General features: G+C 37.9%; 1 protein-coding gene across 3 annotated transcripts in view; it reads right to left on the bottom strand.

Moving 5' to 3' along the window:
• LARGE1 (LARGE xylosyl- and glucuronyltransferase 1) overlaps positions 1–5,243 on the bottom strand; it is a 204,591-nt gene extending 199,348 nt beyond the window's left edge. For all 3 annotated transcript variants that reach the window (XM_086610255.1, XM_086610256.1, XM_086610258.1), the window contains exon 1: positions 5,138–5,243. In XM_086610255.1, coding sequence (XP_086466381.1) covers positions 5,138–5,243 — 106 coding nt within the window. The remainder of the gene's footprint in view (positions 1–5,137) is intronic.
• Between the last annotated feature and the right edge of the window lie 14,196 nt (positions 5,244–19,439).

Here is a 19,439-nt window from a genome sequence, read left to right as displayed (position 1 = left end):
AGATTTTGCCCCTTTCTGATTACATTGCCTGTGAAGGGATTATTTTCTGATGTTTGTTCATCAGTTGCAAGTGTCTGATAGACATTTTAGCAATTAATTATTTGTTTGCCTCTTCCTATGAGCAACTCATTGCAAGCATTAAAAAGTCAGGCAGTTTTCATCACGCATATAGATCATGTGATAAACTTTTGGCACTTAACTGGATAAAGCTGAACTCCCAGAATCCGTTTTCTGATTCAAGTATTCACAAATATGATTTCAAAATATGCTTCCCATGAATATTAAAACTGGATATTCATTGTTTTTGTAGACAGTCTTCCCAATTAACATACTCACTAGAATATTTATGGAAAGCATACACAAAAAGAGTGTGAACAGCATCAAAGTGAATCCATTTAAATACTAAGATGAATATTTGCAGCCTTCCTTCATTTCACTTTATTGTATTTTATGAGTGTTTGCCCAACTCTGGCGTCAATCATGTCTCTTCAGATTACTTGGACTAAAATGTACTGTCAGAGAATGAGAGCCACCCAACACTGGAGTAAAAAGAGGACAATCAAGGAAAGCAAGTCCAATAAAAGAGGGCAGGCTCTGTTTTTAAAATGTTACCCTTGCAGTTAAGAAAGAGCAGAGTCAACTTCCTGCCCTCTTACAGGCTCCCTACATGATCTTACACAACTTCTCAAGTTTTCATCTTAAGGTTATATTACTGACTCTTCCTTTCCTGTGAAATATGTTCTATACAGGAGCCCTACACAGACACTCTATGACTTTCAACCTCAAGTGGATCCACCACCCAGAAACTGATAACTCAAGTGTATTTTCATCACGTCAAAACAGAGGTGACGGTGAACCTGTTGAGGTCACATAGCCATAGTGGACACTTTTTTCAGGAATCAGTAATCCAGAAAGCACGTGTCAAATTACAGTTCCAAGCCTTCATTTTACATGACCTTCACTGTAAAGGGGATAAGAAACTGCTGCATATAGCTTGGAAAATAATGCTATTTCTGGAGCTACTGTTGGTTAGTGAAATTGCTATTTTCTTTCTAATGAAAACTCATCATATTTTATTTGATTATTTCCTCTTCCCTGTTTTAAATGCACTCCACTCTTCCTACTCTATTACCTTGCCTTTTGAATGTAATTTAAGAACGTTGGAACAATTAGCTTTTTCATTCAAAGTAACTGATAACTGAAATTATGTAGTCCTTGTGCATTATTAAAAACAACAACAATAACCAGGTACGTTCAAAGGCTATACAATATTCAAAATCCTCTTCCATATTCTAGTTCATAACCTTAATAGGCATTTATACATGGTTAATGAGGCTTTTATTAGCTGTTGCTGTCACAGCTTGGGTAATGCCACCTCCAATGAATATTCTAAGGGAAGGGTCCTACTGGCAGTATCTGAGTGACAGCTATGAAGTAGTAGGCTGCAACGTGCTTTCTGACAAGAGGAACAAAACCCAAAATGAAACAAATTTCTGTCCTATAGAATTGCAAACCATTCAAAAAGAAGAACGTGGGAACTGAATACATTAGGGAATATTTCATATTATGGATTCACTAGCAAAAAGCTTATAAAGTGTTTCTAAATGTGATCCCACTGCCATGCTATGTAAATGAATAACTTAAGTTCTTAGATAGAAACACATGGATGAGTAATGTAATTCCTAATTACATCAAGAACACGTAATTTTAGGACATAGCACTGCAGATAACAGTACCAAAGAGATCTTTGATTCTGGAGCCCTGAAACATAGAAACAAGCAAAAAACTGCAATAGAATAAAAAATTTTACAAAAAGAGCACAACAGTTTTTGCTGTGACAACTCAGCTAGCTCAACCTTTCATCTTAGTGAAAAAAAGACTGAGAGATGATTTGACTACTATATGTAAGTACCTTCAGAGGGAAACATACCCAGGTCTGACAGGGGAATAACTAGCATGGATTCATCACAAGTAAGTCATACTTGACCAACCTGACTCCCTTCTGTGATGAAATGACTAGATCTGTGAATAAGAGATAACCAGTAGACACGAACTCCCTTGAATTTAGCGCAGCTTTCAATATGGCGTCCCACAGCATCCTTGTATTCAAGTTAGGATTTTACTGTCTATATGGGTGGACTACTAGATGGGTGACAAACTAGCTGGAATGTTGGGCTCAAAGCATGATGGTTACTCATTCATGCTCTGTCTGGAAGTCAGTTACATGTGGGGTTCCTCAGCGTCTATTCTGCAACCAGTCCTTTTCAACATTTTTATCAATGACTTGAAGGATAAATCAGAATTCACCCATATCAAGACTGAAAATGACAGCAAGCCTCAGGGTTGCAGCCAACACACTCACAGGCAAGGGTGCCACCCAGGGAGACCTAGACATGCTGGAGGAATGAACAAAGCAAAGCCCAGGAAGGACTAGTCCTAGTCTCTATCCTTGGAGGTTTTCAAGACATGACTGGAAAAAGACCTCAGAAATCTTGCCTGACCCCAAAGCCCATCCTGATTTGAGACGGAGTTTAACCAGAGAATTCCTGAGGTCCCTTCCACCCTGAATAATTAACTAAGTCTATGAAGATACCAGATGCTGACAATTTCTTTAACTTAGTGGAAAAAAGTATAAGAACCACCATTTACTCGAATCGAAAACCAGATGAACTGAAAATAAAACTTCTAGTACTGCCTGTGATTAACCAAAGAAACTAGTGCCAGAGAAAAGAGAGCACTCTCCACTGCTGCTGGTTTCAAATCAAGGCACACTGCTGTTGTGGGACATTTTTTGCTCAAGTATACAGAGAGAGCTTAAAACATAAGTAAATTGTGTGAACCATAGTGGAGTACAAAACAAGAAGTCAGATAAAATGACAAAATGGCTTTAACTCTCTGCCCATAATACCTAGAAGTTAAGGAAAATGCTAGCTATTATTGGGATAAATAAATATTTTAACTGACCTTAGTTTTTAACCAAGAAAGATTAAATCATGCCGCATCCAAAAATTAAAAGAAAACAGACACATAAAAATAACAGAAAGAGTTACTAACTTTATATAATTTCCAGTCCTTTTCCAGCGTAATGCTTCTTAATATGTAATGGGCTTTGCTCTCTGGTTTGCATTTCAGATTAATTCACACTGAGAGCTTTAAGTCACTTCAAATACCACATAGGAGCAAATTTCAAGATTTGTATTGAGCTCTCTGTAAAAACAAAGGATTCCACACATACAAGAATTTAAAGTAGCATGCCATTATCAATTGTGGACACAATTAAAATAGTCATTAAGACAAGGCAGCATAATATTCTTACAAAAGCAGAAAGGTGAGGCCAGCATTTGCTCAGCTTTTAAAAATCAAACAAAATCAGTACCGTCTGCCTACTAGATCGTTAATTTTCAAGTATGCAGCCAGCACCCCTTATATTCCCAATTTAACATGAATCTCATAAGTGTTTCATTCTAGAACAAGCTCATAGAGTTACTGCCCATTAAGGCAGAATTTTAAGTAACCAAATAAATTCGCATAAGCAAATATTTGTACCTGGCATGTAACGAATTCAGAAACGTATATAATATACACTGAAAATCTTTGCATGTTCTTTCTTGTAACTCAGCTTGGAACCCAATTTCATTTTGAAACAAAGCGCAAATTTGTCAGCCAAGGTTACATGAATGAAGCTTGAAATTTTAAACAATATCTTTTTAAAAAATTATCAGACTGTAAACTAGTGTTTGAACGGTTTTTAAAAGGCTGAAACACCTTTCCTCGTGCTAAGATAACTACAAAGGCTGAACAGCTTTTCTTAACTCTTGCCAAATTAACACACATGTTGCCAAACATAAAATGCTTAATCTCAAAAAAAAAAAAAAAAAGAAAAAAGAGCTGCAAAGTAACAAAAATATAGGAGATCCAGCACCTTCTAACCTCACCTAACTGAAGTATCTCTGCTGAAGTCCTTTAAGGCTAGGAAAAAAGTTCATCAGACAGACAATTTAAAAGACAAAGCAGCAGTTAATCCATGCCTGACTATAAAAAGTGGTAGAAAGTGCTAGTTATATAGCTGCAATTCAATGTACCTATAAATTTGAGGATCTCCACCTGAAGAAAGACAAGGACAGAAAGATATTCCAGCTAAAGCAACCCATTTCCACCCAGAGGGATATGGATTCAAACTGATTTGATATAAAGTGATTTTATATAGGTATTCATTGATTTTCTGTGTTCAACCTTCTAGCACAGTAAGCATAGAGGCAGCAGCCAGCACTAACAATCTTCACACAAAGGCAAGAAAAGAGCCTCATGTGTTTGCAGATTTGGGCCGTGTAGGCATTTATATTACTACATCAGGAGCCCATGAAACATTTCACCGAATTCTTTGCTGTTACATTTACACCTCACAGAACAGAGTCCCACTACTGTCTGTCATTCCACAAACTAGGTACCCCTGTGTGTCCCCTGGTCCAGCGAGCAGCAGCACACTGGACCACAGGACAAGAGAGAGCCTGCAGCTGAGTGACAATGACCTAGCAAAACCCACCATGCAAAGGACCACGTCAGACACACGTTTACCTGACTGTGTACTGTAGGTCCTTCATGCTCTCCTATCTACATACACTTCTTGCTTTGGGTCCTAAATCAGACTCAGTGGCCCATGTCATCCATACATATAAGGCCTAACACACGTGTCCATAAAAAAAAAAAAAAGTTGTGTAAAGAGTGCCCAGAACATACACAGTTGGCTTTTTAAACACTTTCAAATAATATCAAGGGCAGATCTGAAATGAGATGTTAACTAAAAGTAAAATCTTACAGAGTATAGGATAGATCAACTTTTGAAAATTAGAAAACACAGAGAAGAAATGAGTAAGGTGAAGGATTGTGTTGCACTTTTTACTTTTTAAAATTTCAAAGATGAGAGGAAAATTGAATAACCAGGGCCAGCAATTACCTCCTCCTCAGCAGTGTGAAGATGGTAAGGAAGGCCCATTGTTGAAATCTGTACCTTTAGAACTACTTCTATGCAAGCCAAAGCAGATTTATTTAAATAAAATCAATCATTAATTAATGTGCATTTTTCTGCCTTAATGCAAATCATTCAGCACCCCACCCCCAGCCAATATTCCCCTCCTACCTTCAAAACTCCCAGCAAACAGATAAATCCATGTAATGGCTGGGACAAAAAGGACGGTCAGAGAGGCAGCCAGGAATTTCCGTCGCCCTCTGCAGATTCCCAGCATTCTCTCAGGAGTGCAGATTCCCAACCCAGTGCTGTTCCTATGTTGGAAGCAAATAGTTCACAGCCTCCCACATATTACTCCCTGGAAAGGAAATGAAAAAAACGTTTTAACAGCTCATCTTTCTACAAAAAGGTAGACTATGCTAGTGTTCCTTAAGAGTTAAAAGAACAAGGCTAAAAATAGGGTTACCACAATTGCAAAGCAGTTTCAAGATCATCCATGACTACTCTAATAATAAAGCAAGTTTTAGAAGTCAGACTAAGACAGTAAGTCAATAATACACATCATAGAACCTAAACACACACAGAGGTAATCTTACAAAGAGACATTTTTTATGAGAAAAAAAGAAAATCAGAATCTTAATTTGTTTGAATTATTGCTCTGCATTTCACAGAGGCTGAGGTGGCAAAATAATCTGATTATTTTTATTCACAGGAAAATGAATATTCGCACACCAGTGCAGGCATGCAGGGCATAAAGAAAATGTTTCACATCTTTTGCTTTTTATTTGAAAAGCGAGGAAAGGCTAGTGTTAGACTAGAGAAGCTGGAGAAGGAAAGGAGGTATTAAGTCCATGCATACCTAGTTCAAGCTTGTGTGAAAGGACTTATGTTTTCCTATTTTAAAAAAAGAATTGGCTTACAAGAATGATAGGGAAAGAAACACAGACTATAGCAGTACAAGGTGTTTAATAACAGCACCCTTTGGCTTGCGCTTAAACTAGCACTAGATTTGAAATTAGCAATTGAAGTATTTCTACCCATACATAGTAACAATGGCTACCGTGTGCTTTGAAAGTGTGTCTGAGCTTTACAACTCCACGTATATTGCAGTGTAAGTCAATTCTGAAATCAAATTACAGTAAAAATGAGAATTATAAACAAGAGAAATGGGTTCAGACAAAGAACTCTGCTGCTGGAGATACCTGGCTGTAGTAATCAGGCAAACTTAACAGCTGTTCCTTGAACGTTCAATAGAGCCCGCTTTACTACACTACAGTTTAAGAGCCATGATAGTATTCCTGACCTTGGAACTGATAAAACAGACTATAATTTGTCCACAGCCAGCACAAAAACCATTCCATTGTGTCAGCTTTTCAACACAATGAATGCTTCACCACAGAGATTTTACACAAAATATGTGGACAGACTTCATATTAACAACCATGGTATTAGAGTCACTGTGTTAGACAGAGACACGCGTTTGGTAGATAAATTGTGGAGAACTCTTATCTTTATTCACTGTGTTTGGATAACGATTACATTTCATTTCTTTTCTTTACATCACATAGTTTGTACAACTACTCTGAAGAGAGTCCTTTACATGCGTACTTGAAAAACACAGATAATTCTCCCAGCTTATATGTTTTACACTTGCTGTATGTGTCTATATTGTAAAGTGCACATAATCACTTACTTTAAGAAGGAACATTATTATTTTTCTCCTGTAACATCATGGTGCACACCACTGACATCAATCTCTGCATGTAAAAATGAACCCTTGAAAAAACAAACTCAAAAGCAGGGTCATTCCCCAACAGCAACATCTTGTAATGCAACATGCATTAGATACATACTGCTCCTACCAATGATACCCAGAGGTATCCAATGATATCCAGAGGTAGCAAAGAGTCAACACTACATGTTTCTGAAATCACACTGTTACAAGTATACTAATAGCAGGTTTTGGGATAATGACACCCAGGCTCTGTAGCTTGGAGCTATAGTGCTACTAGTAGATTAATTAATCCTAGGGCTGCATAAGGAATAATTCATGTTTTCTATTATTTTTTTAATATCCATGCATGCTAAGTTTCTGCACAAGTCAACATGGAGGATGAAATCCAGCTTTTCTGCCCCATGAATGTAAAGTATCCTAACAAATTAACAAAGTATATGGAGTAACATTGAACTCCCAATTTAGCTACAACAGGAAAGCTAGGGATGTGGCAAACTTCTACAAGCTTTCTACAAATTGTCATAATTCAGATAAAAGAGCCAAATCATTCTGCACATTCACACACATCTTTTGTCTAACCAGGAAAACGTTTCGGAAAATCCTAGACAGACAAGTCAGCTTATGATGGATCATGCTAGGAGACGTTGAGATACTTCTTTAAATGGTGCTTTAAAAGAAAAAAGAACCATAAACTATTTTAAAGGAAGTTTCTACTATCTTCCCACTTCTCTGAATTTGTGAATAGCTCCTCTTGTGTCTTAAATATTCATTGTCAATGTATTAAATCACCACACCTGCTGAGTATTCTTTTCCAAACTAGACGATGCATCATGTGCAAACCCTACACAAGCAATTGTATAAAAGGTCCACAAACAGAAATGAAGATGCTTAGCTTAAAGGAAAAGCTTTGAACTCAATCATGTGGTCATTATTGTTTCACTTGTAAAGAATTTTACCTAACTTACCATTGTCAAATAAATTGAAAAAAGATACTGCACTTCTTTGACTTGATTTTCCTTTCAATTCAACACATGCCAGATTGATATCCATCATGAAAGGAAAGGGACTGACAACACTGGCTCGGGCAAGGACTGAGCACGGAACAGGAGAGCATTGTGCGCATTTCTGCCATATGAGCTTGCCATTGCTTTTCAGACTTCTCCTACAGCATCCACTGCTCATCAAGCCACAGTCCCACTGAATCAGACTGTCATCTGTCTGAAAGGCCTTAGAAAGCAGTTTCAGGGTACGGGCTAAAAATGAAGCTGCTTTGGATGTGACATTGCTAGGTATATTCATCTTTTCAGTAATAACAAACGCTGTAAGACGGTTCACTTCATTTACACAGATCCATGCAGTGTTTCTCCTGATAGCTTGCAGTCTTAACAGCTGTGTTAGCTAAACATCTGTACTCAGAAATACATAGCATGAAATACGTTGGAAGGAAAAAAACAAAGGATGAGAAAGCAACTGGTCTATTTAAGCACAGGATCTATGTGCAATACTCACCAAACAGTCAATGGCTGCTCTTAATCTGTTGCTCAGTGTTAATATTTTCAGATATATTTAACTGAGTCACACGGAACACCTGCAACTTTAGCCAACTTACTGGATTTATCTCAAAGCAAGGGAGATCCAACAATTGAGAGAGTTTCTGGTGAGGGCTTTGCAGTTTGAAACATGGTCTCAGCTTCACTCCTCCAGAGACAATCAGATTTTCTGCCCATGCCACAGATACAGAGAAGGAGCATGCATTTCAGGATATTCTACCTTGGTCCTCAATTTTTAATATATTTAAGATGCTCCAAGAGCATCGTATAATTGTATTTTAGAAATCTGATGAAACAAGTAATATCCACAAAAGTTAGCTGTATGTATATCATGCATGTATGTCTTGCTGTCAAATAAGCCAGATGCTCTACACTTCTACAGTACACCCAGTTCAAGACTTATAAAACCTACTGCACACGTACAGATCAACAGACATTAATACAGCAACCTCAGGCCAGCTCATCCTTGATTACTGCTAATGGTGCTATAAAAGGCAACTATCTCGGACAATGCCTGTGTGAGGGGTCACAATGGGAATTAAAATTGATCAGGTTTCTCATTACAAAGAATTACTCACTACCATCTTACCACACAGAAACAGCGAACAGAATGACTTTCGTTACCTTCACATATGGTCAAATGCTTCCATTAACCACACTACCTTGTCAGAGTGGTTGCTTTGTTTTAAATCAAGGATTATCTCCTTAGCTAAGTGTGAAGCAGCTCTCAACCAGTATTAGCAGGACATATATTAAAGCATGTACCACAACACTAATCACATTGGTATTCAGTTTCTATTAATTTATTTTTTTAATTACGGCATGACAGCTCAACTATGTCGGACATTCAGAAGGAGTTGAGCGGAACAATGGAAGTAATTATGAAAACAAAAATCAAACACAATTAACTAGATTTAACTGCTCTACTATAAAAAGCTTTTCCAACTGCTTCATACATTTCCTTGCATTTGTTACAGTTAATCTTATCCCAGTAATCTTCCATTTGTTTTCAGAGCCACTGAAATGAATATATACAGTTAAAGCTGTTTGTATACCAATCCCATGCCTTGGCTTTGCTGTGTTTCTTGAATTAATGTTATCTAATTCTTTCTGCTTTTCCACACTTGCAGTCACAGAGTCAACGAACAATTTCCACTGTAAAGCTTTTCCCTTGGCTCTGTGTCAATGTAGCATCCGTCCCTAATGAGAGATTTTTCACAGTTTTTTGCCAGACTCAAAATATAAATAACCTAAAGAAAAAAGCAGTATCTTAGTCAGTATTTTTCTGTTTTTCTTTAAAATTTTGCTAATGTGGGGTTAAAATGGGTTTACACTTTGATAGTCAGCTTTTTATCTTGCAGGTTTGCAGTCTTCCAATTATGGAAGTTAGTTGTCATGTGGCAGATCTTTAACATATTAGAGAAAAGTTTGGTACCATAAAAGTGAAATTATGAAATAAAAGATGAAAGGATTAAATGTTAGAAATTGGTGGAAATGGTAGAAATAAAAGATGAAAGGATTAAATGGTAAATCTTTTTTAAATAAACAACCCTTTGTTAATATACTCCACTTCTCAAGTTCTTAGAACAGAAAGAGCATATTGAAGGAAAATGCAATCTCTTCTCTCATCAACCTCTTCTTCTCCCACATGGAAGAACACGCTATAGAGACAAATCTAAGGCTCCCTTTGATCCCAAACTCCGATTTTTCTTGGCATTGGAGATCTTCCCCCAAAACAGACTTCTTAATCCTATAGTGTTGTGACTTTAAAGAAGGATTTGAAATAAACTCAGACTCAGCATCCACCTCAAAAGTTCTGTGAAGTCACTTTAAAGAACAGATTACAGCAGAGTTTCCAAATGCTGCCAAATTTACTCCTTCTCAACTAGTTATAAGAAAACAGTCCTATCTATAAGACAGAAAATAGCCAGTAAGTTGACAGCACAAATGAGTTCTGCCTTGGAACTGTGCTAACTGCTCTGAGGGCACACAGGATTGACACCTTCTTTTATACCTTCACTCAGTATGTGTCGTAGCTCAAGGAAAATTCCATTAATGTCCTGTTAATCAAAGTTTTCTAGAAGGTTCCAACTGTAAGCAACACCATCACAGGACTGGGGATCTATCCTGACAGTAGAGTAGTCACAGACGGAGAGAAGTAAATAACTAACATGCTTTCACACTTTTCCTTTTTCATTCCTATGTATTTCTTCATATGTATGGACATAAACATACATTTATATATGCATTTTTAACAGCATTCCTTTTTCCTTTCAAGACTAGACTCTTCAAAAGAAGGAAAGCCTGCAACTTTAAAAAATATTATTAAGGAATAACAATTTAAGATCAACCAGGTAAGAATCGTTTCCTCCACTAAAATGTCACGGTTAAAACGAGGGGGGAAAAAACTCCCAACTATCAGCTGAGAAGAGAGAGCAGCAACAAAACACAATCATGACAGGAAGATCAATCTTGCCTGTTACTCACATTTCATTTGCAACCCAAGAATTATACTTATTTTCAAAGCAGCTATTGACCTGTTTCTCAATGAGATCTCCAAACTCTGCTTTACTCTACCCTCTCACCTGTATGGGCATATAGCACCAGTATCTCCTGATTCCCCAGTTTATCTCAGGAGTTGGCACAGTTTAAAGGAAGTGAAACAGAGCCTGACTCAGTTTGTTTATGGCAGAAGTCTAACAAGATACTATATATGCGTACTAAGACTACCTTAGAATTTGAGATCCAAGTGTCATTCAATTATAACATACTAGAGATCATGGCCAACCAGCAGTAATAAATGTGATAAAGAATCTTTCAATAGGAAAGCAATTCTGCTCCAGAATCACAGTTTACACACAGATCACAGCATTATTACACATCTGAATTTCAGGCTTCAAATAAAGGACAAAGCTCCATGTTTTTGCAGAACCAGGACTCTCCACCTGAAATAATGGCAGGAGGAAAAAGAAAAAGTAACATGCTACCTGTTTTTGGGTGGAAGAAAACATCAGTATGTTGCTGCACCATTGCTCTCCCTGCTTCTATACCAGGGAATCTTTCTTTCATAATCAAATACTGAAGAGACATGGGTTTGTCCGTTCATTAATTCCCTTTCTTAGCTATTGTGTGCATGCAATCACACAGAAAACAAAATGATCTTTAAATCAGAAGTAGGGTGCTACATGCAACATATGTAACACTTCTCAAGAATATTGATGCCAACACTTAGTTTCTCAGCTAAACTTCTTGAATGCTTATTTAAAAGCAGTGTTTACCTTCATTAGAATCTTCTATGTACAAAGCTGCTCTAATGAGGAAATTGATTAAAGATTCATAAAGAAGTTTTGCCCAGGAGAAAACAATTATTGCTTGAAATGTTTCTCCCTGACAAAAGAATCCATGTCCCTCTATGAAGCAAAGCCTTATTATTTAAAAAAAAAAAAAAAAAAAAAGGAACCATTTCTTTTAGTGCATAGATCTCAAACTACAAGTTAGTTTTACACGGGGATTTGTAACATGCTTTACAGCAGCTACTTACTTGTGAGATGGAAATAGAAGTTGTCATCGTGCTTGCAAAATTGCTCTTTATTAAATACTCATATTAAACAAAAAAACAAAAAGAGAGAGAAATGGGCCCAGGTGGCTGTCTCTCAATTCTGACAGTGAGGAAGAAGGAGCTGAGGAAGAGCGGACGGATCCTGTGGGTCAAAAATTGGTTGCACAGCTGGTATTGACAAGAGATACTTTGATTTTACAGCCATGGGACCCTCTCTGTGAATAAAGGCCTGCTAACAAGAAACAGGACTCATCCGACCACATGGGGCAAAAGTGTCTTTTCCAATAGGCTTGGGCCAAACTGCTGAGGAATTAAATTGTGAGTAATGAGCAGGGAGATGAAAACCCACTAACAAATGAGAAAGTAGTGGTTTGGGTCAGAAAGTAAAGGACGTTGAGTGATGTGGACAGGAGGTACCTGTATGCAGCAATCAGGTAATGGATGGATATGGCTATTGCACCTGTGGCTATTGCCCAGATTGGCCAGCTGGATTGAATCAATTGATTTCCTAATTAAGGTTTAGACCCTGCCTACAAAAGGCAGGCCATTTCCTCCTGGCTGTGGAAGATGTAATGACATCTGTGGAGCTGCAGCCTGGGCTGGTGAGCAACAACTGGTGACCCTGACATGATATGTCTGAGAGACCCTGAGGACTGTGACTCCCTCGACGGAGCCAGAGCCGGAGCGAGAGTCCTTCGGTAAAGAAGGTAAAGCCTCAAGCCCCAAGGAGGGAAGTGTGCTGGAGTTGGAATGAATGGACTGGGTCTCTGCTCACTGTAAAGCCTTCACTTTCCTTTAGAAACAAAAGCTAGTAAAACAAAAAGGGGGAATTATGGCTATTGCAACTGTGGCTATTGCCCAGATTGCCCAGCTGGATTGAATGGATTGATTTCCTAATTAAGGTTTAGACCCTGCCTACAAAAGGCGGGCCATTTCCTCCTGGCTGTGGGAGATGCAATGACATCCTTGGAGTCGCAGCCTGGGCTGGTGAGCAACAGATGGATACAGGCTTTTTAGGAAGGGCTAGCCAAGAAGGCAAAGAGGAGGAATTGCCCCATATATGAGAGCAGCAGAAATGCACTGACCTCTCCTTGGGATCCTTCCCTTCTACTCATCACTGGTGAGAAACATCTGGAGTGATGTGTCCAGGTCTGGGCTCTCCAGTGCAAGGACAAAGTCAGAAGTTGTGATTACAGAGCCTTCATTGTTGGAGACATTTAAAATCCAACTGGAATTGGCCCTAAGCACCCTCCTTTAGATGACCTTGCTTTGAGCAGGTGGGTCTGGACTAGACGATCTCCAGAGGTCCTTTCCAAACCCAACTCCATGATTCCATGGTTCTACAGTTTTTCATCCAGTCATAAAACATATAGTGGTCATTCAATTTAAATCCTCAACAATTCCAAGTAACATCTACTGCACTATGCATGAATAATAATGTGCATAAACAATTAGACTAAAAGACACAGATAATCCCAGGTTAAGCTTTTATCTAGCTATCAATATACCTTTCCTAAGGTCAATTCAACCTGCATCAATTCACAACAAATGTGCATTAAGTCTCTCATAATTAATGAACAAGAAGCCTAATTTTTTATATAAGCATCAAACTTCTCGCCTCATCACTACATATTGCTTAAGTATTACTAAACCCACAAATATTTCTATCAAATTTATATAAAAATAAAACAAATTATGTAATGAAAATTACAAGGATTGCTGGGAATTTCATATTTGAATAATCAAGGAATCAACAAATAGGAAAAAAATGTAATATATATGGCCACAATCAAAATAAGATGACAAATCCTTCACTATGATTACAGTGCTAGTTTACTAAGCATGTTATACATTCTCAATAGCTCTTTGATGGTACTACAGAACATCAAAGAGCACCATGAGTTGTGAACTACTTTTTTTAGTAAATTTTCTGCCGAAATCCTTGTGTGTCAAGGTCTCTTATTAATTTGTTCTTAAATATTATACCATCCAGGCAGGTTACAAGAACACGCGGTGAATAAGGAACTGGCTGGATAGTCAGCCTCAAAGAGCTCAGTCAACAGCTTAATGTCCAAATGGAGACCAGTGACAAGAGGAGTTTCTCAGGGGTCAGTATTGGGGCCGGCACTGTTTTAACATCTTTGTCAGAGACATGGACAGTGGGACCGAGTGCACCCTCAAAAAGTTTGCTGATGACACCAAGCTGTGTAGTGTGGTTGACACGCTGGAGGGAAGGGATGCCATCCAGAGAGACCTTCACAGACTTGAGAGGCGGGCCCATGCAAATCTCATGGTTCAACAAGGCCAAGTGCAAGGTCCTGCACATGAGTCGGGGGAATCCCAAAGACAAATACAGGCTGGGCAGAGAACGAATTGAGAGCAGCCCTGAGGAAAAGGACTTGAGAGTGTCGGCTGAGAAGAGGCTCAACATGAGCCGGCGATGTGCGCTTGCAGCCCAGAAAGCCAAACGTATCCTGGGCTGCATCAAAAGAAACGTGGCCAGCAGGTCGAGGGAGGTGATTCTGCCACTCTGCTCTCATGAGAGCACATGTGGAGTACTGCGTTCAGCTCTGGAGTTCTCAGCCCAGGAAAAACATGGACTTGTTGCAGCGGGTCGAGAGGAGAGTCGCAAAGATGATCCAAGGGCTGGAGCACCTCTCCTATGAGGACAGGCTGAGAGAGGTAGGGTTGTTCAGCCTGGAGAAGAGAAGGCTCTGGGGAGACCTTCTAGCAGCCTTCTAGTACTTAAAGGGGGCCTACAAGAAAGCTGGAGAGGGACTTTTTACAAGGCATGTAGCGATAGAATAAAAGGCAATGGCTTTAAACTGGACAAGGGTAGATTTTGATTAGATCTAAGGAAGAAATTATTCTGTATGAGGATAGTGAAACACTGGAACAGGTTGCCCAGAGAAGTTGTGGATGCCCCATCCCTGCAAGTGTTCAAGGCCAGGTTGGATGGGTCTTTGATCTAGGGGAAGGTGTCCCTGCCCATGACAGGGGGGTTGGAACTCGACGATCATTAAGGTCCTTTCCAACGCAAGCCCTTCTGTGATTCTATGATGATTCTATGACTAACCATTTCTCTAGGCTTTCCCAGGGCTGAGTGGGTTCTATACAAGTTGATGGGAAAGGTGCTTCCCTCCCGTACTCTTTCTCTTTATCTGACATAGAAGCAAAGCTCTTGCAGAATAATTTGGTGTCAGGCACTTTTTTAAGTAGGAAAGGCAGCTGTGGATTTAGGTTATTTCACATAGGACTATTATTGAACACTGGAAAAGGGCTTGATAAACTGGAATTTATAAATACAGATTTCTCATGGCTTCTTATTTGGCACTACACAGACTAATGTAGGTATCAGACAAGAATGGCATGCGAGTTTAATGCAATTACAAAAGGAGTACAAAAGGTGTTATCAAAGCTGAACAAAGCTGTAGAAACTAGCCTCAAGAGGAGACACTGACAAAAGCACTTACTAAAGAATCCAAATTTTCCATGTGTGGAGTTAGCATTTCAATAGACTCATAGAATAGTTTACATTGGAAGGGACCTCTGGAGGTCATCTAGTCCAATCCTCTGCACAAAGCAGGTTGAATATTGTTCTTTCAAACCAGTTTGTAATTTGGATAGCTCTTTACTCTAATTTAAAAACTATCATCTTAGGAAGGGTGGTCTGCCTAGAGAAAAAGGGCAATGGGCTAAGGGTTTCTATGTTCTCTCCCCACATTTCCTCAAATTGTAGTGATTTTCACTGAACATTTCATTGTTCTTCTTCATGGGAACTTCAGTCTTTGTAATCTCTTACTGTTCTCATTATCATCATCATTGTTCTCTGAAGTTCCTATAATTCTGTAATTAAATGAAGGTGTAGAAATAATAAAAATAAAAAATATTTAGCAAGTCCTTTGTAAAGATAATGAATATACTGAAAAGAATGACCTTATTCAAATGCATATAATTAACATTTCCACTTTAAATTTGATTATAATTCATTATTTTCAGGGCACAGAGGAGGTTGCCAGATCATTTCTAACAAAAGGAAAAGAGGATAAAAATGATGCTGAGGATCATCAAAGGATGTAGAGAACTGTGCAGTTATGGACACGTCATATAACACAAGAGCATGATTTGCACTGGCTGGTGTTTGAGATGAGGGGAAGGAAAGAGAGGAAGAACATCTCTTACTATTTCTCCTAACTCTGCTTTTACAGTCTAGTATCTTTTATGACAATTTGACTCTTTCTGTGTTGCATAGCAATCATTAACATAAATCCAGAGCAGAAGTGAAGCTAACCTCCAGTAATTTCAACAGTGGGTCTCCTAAGAGTAGGACAAAGAGGTCCAAAACTCTCTGGGTAAGAGTCTCAGAGAAGAATTACGGCGAAGGAGTTCCTCACTCTCTAGTCTTTTGACTTCTGGATGGAAGTACTTCACCAAAGTGAGACAATCAAGTAGAAATGACTGAAAGTCATATTATGAATATTCACATTTTAAAGGGAATTCTGAAAGACACCTGAGCTTTCTATACTGAAGACTTACTTCTGCAACAATTCTGAACATCTCACCTTAATAACAGTTTAAAACCAAAAAATCCTTAAATATATCTTTATACCATAACATGCAATATATAAATATAACTTCAGCTGATACCAAAGCCAAAATAATACATTTGAAACATATTTTAAAGAAAAACTAGTCTAACCAAAGGAGCTGCAGTTAAAATAACCCCATGTGTACCAATACTGTTTAATAATTTTGCTCCCTTGCTTGTTCCAGACCTGTGATCTACTATGGTTCTCTACACGTCTCTTGGCTCCTAGGCTTTCTTTCAGAGTGAGCCAGCTAGGACTTTCTGACACAGAATCAGGGGATGTTTTGAAGCAGATTCATTACAGGGACCTCCAGACAACATGTAGTGCTCCCTGAGCACTACAACAATCCCCCAGCACGGCCTCAGCAGGTTTGCTGCCTTCAGGCACTGCCATTATCCAATGCCTCAAGAAATACAACATATACACCCTTTGCATCCTGCCATGACTTGGGTGAACTGTGGCAGTTTTTCTGAATCATATAAAGAAAGTAAAATAACAATGTCTTGGCACTTTAAGGAGATCTAAGCAAAGCATATTATGCAACACAGATGCAGCCAGACTGCTCTACAGAGGCCAAGCACTGTGAATGATGGCCCTTCTCCACCTCTTGGCCTGCAGATCAGGACGTGCTCTCTGGAGGCAATGCCTTTGGCAGTATAAATGTCATTGCTACAACGTCTATTTTGTTATCTACAGATGGTCTACCCTGTTCTTTTATCATAAGCATTATCTTTTATCATAACTGCATGAGGCACAATATGTAGAATCTATGGGCCACATAAACTGTAGGCACACAGTAAACACAACGACCTTAAACTACAGGGGATCAATTCAGTTATACCAGTACAGAGACTGGGATCGTGATACTGACCCCAAGGCCAGTGTTTCACCAACAAGATATGATATGTCTCAATACGTACTGCAAAAGATAGCAATAATCACCATAGATCACTGCATTTTATGCAGAAGAATTTTCTCAGTTACTTATAGGGAACTGTCAGTAAGACAGCATGAAAATATAAGGAATACAAAAACAATCCTAGCATACTTCTAAAAATAAAACTTCTAAAAACTTTTTTTGTTGCTAGGAGATGTGAAAATATAGGATATAACAATGCAGTTAGTTGAAAGGCAACAAAAGTAGTCCATAGTATTATCAAAAATATACCACCTTATTATTAGCTATAGTGATTCACAAAGATTGGTTGATTTGACAACAATTACCTAATACTATTTTTCCAAGAATCACTCATAGATATGAGAATACACGTTGGTAGGATGAGTTTTGTTTACTGCCAAAATTATATTAACTACTTTTTCATTTGATGAAAAGATTTTAAAAAGGCTGAAAAGGGCTTGGATGTCCTTTTCTTTTTTTGGCTGCTGAAGATTGAAACTATAGATACAGAAAATACCTGCAGTGATTACATATTATTGTACAGCTGAAAGAGAAGGTAAATCCTTTATTTCCAACATAACAATGAAACCGTATTAAGAATATTTGATAATTTAGAGAACATGCTCAAATCAAAGTTTGATAATATATCATCATTTGCAGCTCACAGTTCTAATGTTAACTTTGGGATACGCAACTTAATAGAAAATTAGAGGGTTTTTTTTTTACCACTAATTGCTGGGAAAAATATATATTGGATATATTTTACAGGCAACTTATAATTTGGTCTTCAAAGTTCTGAAGTTAAGTTTTCAATTCCTTTTCCTTATTTGTCAAAAAAGTTTCAAAATTATAAGACTTACTTTGTTTGCCTTGTTTTATGGAAATATCAAGACATATCTTGTAGTGACTATATTTTTTTTATACCATGCTATTAAAAGAAACTTAAAAGGTATTCCAGTTATTAGAAGTTGCTCGTGTACATCAGGTGATGATCATCCAAACGCATGTTTTGAGTGCGCTAAGAATGACAAAGCTGGAGATGACAGACTGGAGACAGACCTACCCGGTGACATAAGGCTATTTATACCACTTCTATACTACGTTAAAAAGGTATTGTACAGTCTTAAGAATAGCGTGATCTTACATTTGCTGATATTTAGACATAATTTTGTAATTACAGGGTGAATTATGACCTAAGTGGCTGATTCTTCAGCCATAACTGCATTTCTTATCTCTTACTTAACGTAAAACATATCCTGTGAAAGCAAAAAAAAAAAAAATTGCGGAGGGGTTTTTTTCAGTGATATGCATTAGCTCTAAAGTGCCTACCATCGACTTCGTATTTTGGTGCCATCAAGCAAAATCATCCCAATTTAATCTGATTTCTCTAAAATGAAGTAATTTTTAAAAGAAAATACATTTATTCCTAAATAAATGATCCTGAGTAAATTTCTTGATAAAATGCTAAATATGGATGTTAATTGTTTGCATTTTGTAAAGTTTATGTACTCTTTGAGCATTGTGCAAGAAAATGGACTGATGCTTCACATTTGAAAACTTGTGAAACGTATTAGTTTCTAGCTCACATACAGTAGTTAGAAGAATATTTTACTTCTAAAACAGACTTGAACAGATTAAAGAAACCTGTTAGTATTGATTGTTACAGCTGACCTTAAAATTATATTTTGTCTCTACAGGTAAAGACTTTTACAAACTGATTTTGAAAGAGAGAGACAGTGAAATATATTGAAAATGACAGTAAGTACAATTTTAAATAAGAAATTGAAGCTTTAGATAATTGGAGTGTAGGGCTGAAGACTATAAAAATGCAGAGTTGAGTGAAAAATACACTAGAGAAAATGGTGTTCCTGTAAAACGCCTTTTAAACTACGGTAGTATGTCTTAATTCTGCCTAAATGGCCATTTTAACAACACACATTAGCAGCCTGACAACCTCAGGTGTCTCAGAATTGAAAAAAGAGGCCCTCCAGCTTGGGGGAGAGGAAGAAGGGGCTTCTCTTCTTGTTTTCTTAAATAGCACCTTCAGATTGGAAAGCTTTGAAAGTTCATATCTCAAATTGTACTTGCAATTATGAAAATCAGGAACTTCTTAATGTTTTTTTTTCAGTGAAAGTTGAAGTT

Source organism: Tauraco erythrolophus, chromosome 4 (assembly GCF_009769465.1).
Source record: "Tauraco erythrolophus isolate bTauEry1 chromosome 4, bTauEry1.pri, whole genome shotgun sequence".
NCBI classification, from domain to species: Eukaryota; Metazoa; Chordata; class Aves; order Musophagiformes; family Musophagidae; genus Tauraco; species Tauraco erythrolophus.
The sequence above is the reverse complement of the archived record's forward strand: the minus strand, read 5'-3'. Positions and strand labels throughout refer to the sequence as shown.